Source organism: Oryzias melastigma, linkage group LG12 (genome assembly GCF_002922805.2).
Source record: "Oryzias melastigma strain HK-1 linkage group LG12, ASM292280v2, whole genome shotgun sequence".
NCBI classification, from domain to species: domain Eukaryota; kingdom Metazoa; phylum Chordata; class Actinopteri; order Beloniformes; family Adrianichthyidae; genus Oryzias; species Oryzias melastigma.
The window spans coordinates 9,476,748-9,483,269 of NC_050523.1; the positions used below are offsets into that span (position 1 = coordinate 9,476,748).

Below are 6,522 nucleotides of genomic sequence, written 5' to 3' on the forward strand. Positions count from 1 at the left end.
CATCCTATTGGCTACTCTAGTTTCAGTTCTAGTTTTCACTCCAAGAAGTTTAATCATTTAACTTAAATAAAAAAAATCCAATAGTAAAACTGCACTTGTTGCCAGATCTTGATTCTGGAATTTTTTTTGCAAAAAAGTAACAACTATGGCTTCTTCTCTTTTTCATAAGAAAGATTTGTAGTTATTATTGGTTAAACAAATTGCATATCCACAGTCTGTAGGAAGTCGTTTATCATTGCTAATCAAAGTTGCAATGACAGTTCTTCATAAACCTGTCCAATAAATAACATTTGATTTCTACTTTTTTTTAACCTTTATTTGAATAAAATATAGTCTGTTTTCACCAAACACATTAGAGCATTAGCTTTTTATCCTTGGCATCCTACTGTCTTCTCACTATCTTGCATTGACAGCCTCTCTTCCCATCATTCTTGCTGCCTCCTCTGTTCTCAACAACCTGTCTTGCAGTGCCAGCCCTGGACTAGTTTTAAATTTATTGCTCTTGGCCGATGGCCCCCTGTAACATAAATAAGCTGGGAAGAACAATGGACTGAATGACGGAGCATCATACCAGGATTGTTACACACCAGAAATGACAGGAAATCATGGAATTCACTTTCTATGCTATAACAGAGAAAGTCCTCCTAATCTTCATTTTGATTCCATTCTTCACATTTCCAGCTGCCGCGGCGTTCTCATTTCCTTACGCTCCTTTCCTGCCACTTGTGCCTTCGCCACAGTGAAGCAATGTCATTATATTGAAGGGATTAATACAGAAATGGAAGCCAGTTCAATGACTCCTACTGTAAATACTTTTGGAGAATGTAACAGAAAATAACAAATTTTATTCTTGCATCTTTCAGGGATTTGTCGGTTAGCTTTCGTACAATGAACTCAATAGGATCTATTTTAATTGTTAACCTCTGATAGCACATTTTTTGTTCGTGCATTTTCACTCTTCTCAAAGCGTCTGAACCATGACACTCATTTAACCCCAAACACTCATTCTATGTGTACAAAAACATTTTCCAAATTTTTCAGTTATAGTGGTATACCCATATGGGTGGAAAAAATAAAAGCTAAAAACGTTAACTAGCTGCATTTTCATGAATTAGCTCGACGAGTCTTTGCTCAGCTCATTTCTGCATGAGTGTCGCATCAATGCGGGATACCTCGTTGTAGCAAATCAAGCAAAACGTAAACACCTACTCCTGTCTCGCACCGTTTCCGATAAAGAGGAAGAGCCCAGGCCACCAGTCTTCCTGCCTGTAACCGTAAATCGCACCTTTATAGCTTTATCTAATCAAATTGATACTGAGAATGCACAATAATTTACTCTCCCTCCCTGAAAGAGGGATCCATTTACTCCAACTGGATTTACTGAGACCGTCTCCAATGCTCCTTCAACAGTCGAAAACTCTTTTGTTACCAGTTAGTTTCAACACAACCATATTTAAAGTACTCTTCCTTAATCCTGATCTTTTATTGGCATTATTTTTTTAAATTCTTTCTAGCCAAAGGCACACAAGCTCTTTCAAGCAACAATGTGTCTCTTTCTGTCAACATTTTGCCATTCATCCCCCCCTCGGCATCCTTGTCACGTCCACAGCACTCGCACTGGCTGCCTGTAGGTAAGAGGTCTTCTGGCTGAAGACCAGGACAGCTCATGGCTCCCTTTGATCTGCCTGCTAGTCTGCAGATAGCTTATACACAAACACTAACGCTCTTCCGCTTTGACCAGTTTTCTCCTTTTCTTGATGCATGGTTTATTCTTTATTAACAAGAATCTTAATTTTAGCAGACTAAAACTTTTATCAAGTCTTTGTTGATGTTTGATTCATGCTAATGATTTTTTTTCTAATGAAAAATAATCTGTTTATCCCAACTTTATATTAAATCTGCACATGCTACAACAAAGACTGAAATAGTGTTATATCTATTAACATAGCCATGAGGTTTATTGTTACTTAAGGATTCTTGATGACCTGAATCTATGTTGCAAAGATATAAACATATGATCTTAGGTTAAGAATCAGATGATAATTCATGTAAAGAAAATGGTTAGGTAGAGCTGGGGTGGGATTATATAAGTTCGCTTCCTCCCACTCCCTTTCAAGCAATCAGTTATCCTATGTTTGATATGTCTTTATGGGTGAAAACTTTGTTGATTGAATTGCAGATGCATTATTCTCTCTTTTAATTGCTTGAAATAAACTATTTTAATCTAATCTAATTTAATTTTATGTAATCTAATAATAATCCAAGTTTAAATTCTACATGTGTGTAGTTATTGTTTGAAGACACAGCGGTTTCCGATATAATTCATAGTCGATCCACTGACCCAAAATTGGTCAAGAGATCTTTAGCCAAAAACTAAACCAGTGTGAGTCAAAGATGAATACCAGGTACTGAACAAGACAGGTGAAGTTTTCCAGATACTTTGTATTTCTTGCAAGATATTCGAGTGTTATTTTGGTTAAAAACTTCATAATCTTAATTAAAACACTACTGGGAGCATTTTTTTTAAATAAAAAAAATGTCATAGGGAGACTTTAAAGTTCAGCCTACTGTTGTTTTTCCACAAATAATTCAAATGAAAATTGATTAAAACATTATACTACTCTGTATGGTCAGGTCTTTGCAAAATTCAGTGTTTCCACAAATGGACTGTAATGATGGCTTTATCTTTTTGCTGCCATTTTAGCTAAATGAATCTACATTTTCTCAATCTGATTGGTATTTTCCAATATTGATATGATCGATTCATTTAATTTTGAATTGATTAAATAGTTGTTTGTATTAAACTAGTTGGAATGTAAGAATATATATCGGTTAAGTCAATTAATCGTTCCACTCCCTCAAAGTCACAACACAGATTAATGAAATCCTAAAACAATAAATGTACAGTAGAAAAAAAACAGGAAAAAATGCCTGCTTTTATTTTTTAAAGCTTCTCTTAGAGGGTACTTTTATCTCTTTTGGGTGTCCTGGTGGAAAGTCGTTATAACCTGGGGGAGGAAAAAGCTTGACAGATGTATATCACTAATACATTAGCGCCACCAGTAAAAAGCAGAAACCCTGTGTTCAGACACACTTTTGCACTCTGCCGTAAGAGGAGTGGTAATGGAACCCAGCCTTTCCCCGGCAGCCCTCTGAAAGTAGCAGAGCAGGCCATTGATGGTCATATTTGAAGATTTCTGGCTGCCAGAGTCTGCTGTAAACACTCAAATCTGAGCCTTTTAGCCCCAGCTAACAAAAATGTTTTACATGAATAAAGTTTCATGAACTTTGTATGTATTAAAAAGTATAAAAAATATTAATTTTAGTAGAAACCAATTTTTACAGCTTCTGGCAGCTTCTGTGATATTAAAACTCCCAAAAAATACTTGATAATACTGCAGTTGCAAAATGACTAAGGTTGGAGCAATTATGAATCAGAAGTAGGGTTGTTTTTGTCTTTTTTTTCTTTAGTTTTCTGTTGAAAATGAACAAGGAAGAACAGGATGATTATGCAAACAGCTGCATGAGCTGTTCTCCTTGCCGACTTTTATCTTCTGTTGCTCAACGTCAGGGGTTAAAAGTTGAACATCGGGGACTTTTCTGAGTTTCTGTGCCGTCAGCCGCGATACATCTTAACACCAGTAGACCTGAACTTTCACTGGGACAGGGCGACACATTCGGCGTACTTGCTCCTCGCGTGTCACGTCTTGGACATTACAATGTGTGCACAGCTGTTCATAATGGAGCTTATTTATGCACTCATCCTTTTCACAACACCGCCCGTCATCGCACACTGCATGTTTACTTAACAGCACTGGTCCCAAGCCGCCCGTAACCATGGCAACACCTCAGAGTGATGATGAGTGAAGGGAAAATGTTCTCTTTGACTGACAGGCCTGATGTTTTATGGATGATAGAGTTTTTATTTCTTTTTCAAATGAGGTGAGCTGCATAAGTAGAGAGCAAATATACACCAGACCTCGTTTCATCAAAATAAAGAATATCTCACATGAGAATGTGAATTTTACCTCATATTTTTTTCTTTACAAATTGAGCATCTGAGAACGTCTGTTGTCAAGCTGGAAGGATAAATGCCTTTTTTTTTAGTCACTTTTAAATGAAAAATGTACAGGAAGGAAAAAAATGTCATTATTCTGAGCTAAGTGAATAGTGCTGTATACCACCAGGCGGTAATATAATGACTGTCGACACACTATCTTTGGAATGGGAGGCGTCACACAGTTGGGTGTCATTAATTAAAGTCCAACTCGGCAGCAGTGAGTTTCTTCTATACACAAGCGTCTCCATGCTCAGCAATACATCAAAAGTTTATTCATATTTAAGCAGGAGCGGCACAGAAATGTGCAGATTTCAAAAGCCCAAGGCTTCTTTTTTTGTTTTGTAATCAATAGAAGTTACCAGCAGCAATCCTTGAGTCTTAAAACTTTTAATTCAGCAGGTTTTATGTTTGGTTAAATATTCTCCTACTTGCTGCACATTTATCTGATGGTTATGCTTCCTGTCAAACAGGTGGGAGCGTTTAAAGTTCTGCTCAGACTCCTGACTCTTTATAGCAGAGCTGGTTCAGTGACGTTTGATAGTTTCCTGACACATTCCTTCATACATTAGTAAGCAAAGTGTTAAGACTTCCAAGCTTTTCAAGCTCGGTCCATTTATCCCTCAAGTTTACATTCAAGTTGTGAATGTTTTAGTTCAGAGTCACCAATGACCAAAATGACTTTTATCCTTTGTTTTATTGAGTTGTGAAGCGCTTTGGTGCGTCTAGGTTTTGGTAAAATGCCATAAAAATAAACTTTCATGGATCAAAAATGACCAACTGCTCAATATTGAGCTAAATTACTGAGCTGGGAACGAGCGAGTTCTTCATACATCTGTTGTCCACATCTGTCAAACCATTAAGGCTGTAACGAGTATATGAATCCTCAGATATTCACAATCTGTTCCAGACTAAGAGAGTTAAAATGTTTGCAATGTCCATGATTTGCGATCTTTATGAATAAAGTAGAGATTCGTAAAAAAAAAAAATACTTCAGGCAATGTAATTATTGGTCTAATATTGTAGAATAATATTGAATTTTAAGTATATAAATTAAACGCTACTGTCACAGGAAGTAACTAAACCTTCAAAGTAAAGTGTTTGTGAAGGTTTCCATTTTCAAACTAAAACTCTCAAGTGTTTTTGTAGATTAAAAAAAGAGACTGAAGTTCAGTTTACTGAAATAAAATATTGGTAATTTGAATAAAAAAATATAAGGAATATGTGATTAAAAGTATTATGTGACGTCATATAACTGTCTGTAAGCATGTCGCAGAAGCCGTACCGGAACACGTCTGTAAAATATTCAAGTGTGAATAATTTTTTTTGGTATTTCCACTAAATAAAATGTTATCCTTTTTATCAAGGTCTTTTCGTATGATCTTCTTGTCATGTATCTGCTGTAACTGTAGTTATCACAACTTAAGGGTGGAAAAATTGTGGAGAACATGTTAATGATTTGATGTAAAATGATTCAAAACAACAGTGTTGTTTAGTTTTGTTTACAGCTAAAGTTTACCAGCAAGTTGACTGAAAAACTTCCAGGTCACAGTTGAAAATAGATTTTCTTGGTCTGACTTGCCATGATAAATAAACAAAAAACTAAATTAATTTTCACTGTAACATTCTTCAAAGTAATAAATATAATTTCTTTCAAAATCTTTTAGTTTTTATGTAATGTGTTGTTGATTATTGATCTTGTTCCAAGTAAAAGTAAAGAATCTGTCAATCAAACGATTCCAATGTTCCAGCGGGCGTCACATGCTCTTACTGTGGCATCTGATTGGCCAGTTTATAACTTTAATAACTTGCAATAAAAAAATATGAATAAAAAGTAGTTTTAGCAAGAACATGTTATAAAGAGACACAGACCAAGAAGGGTTATTCTGACAGATAGAATGACTAAGTAATGCTGCTGTATATTCAAAGGTCTTCCCTGAGTGTAATCAACTGTCTGTCTTTACAGCATTTGTCTCTTACACAACATTTGCTCTTTGCAGGTCTTCCCACCTTTTCCTAATGAGGCTGAGATCGCACACACCAAAAAGCTCTTCAGACGCAGACGGAATGACCGACGGTAACGCAGCACGCACACACGCATACAAACAAACACACAGCAGTTGAGGCAAAAGCAAGACTGAAACCCAGGCTCTGCACTATACTACAAACACAGAAACTATAGATTTTTTAATAAAAAAATGTGTATTTAAAGAGATTTAGTATTTTGTGTTAAAGGATTTGGTCCAATCTCTTTTTGTGATACCAGATTTCTCATTTTTTGCAATATTTACTCTACTGTCCCATTTTTTTTAAATTTATATGAATTATTTTTTTTAGATTCTGTAGATTCTATAAAGTCTAACTTCACTGAAACTATATCCTCGAGGAAAAAAAAAATCTTTCTCCCTCCTGCCTTGATGTCACTACAAAACTGTTCTTCAGTTGCTAAGAAACAGGCCCAGAGA

General features: G+C 35.7%; 1 protein-coding gene across 2 annotated transcripts in view; it reads left to right on the forward strand.

The window, feature by feature from the left end:
- Nucleotides 1-6,522, forward strand: part of ctif (CBP80/20-dependent translation initiation factor) — a 59,474-nt gene that overhangs the window by 26,456 nt on the left and 26,496 nt on the right. For both annotated transcript variants that reach the window (XM_024299235.2, XM_024299236.2), the window contains exon 8: nucleotides 6,058-6,134. In XM_024299235.2, coding sequence (XP_024155003.1) covers nucleotides 6,058-6,134 — 77 coding nt within the window. The remainder of the gene's footprint in view (nucleotides 1-6,057; nucleotides 6,135-6,522) is intronic.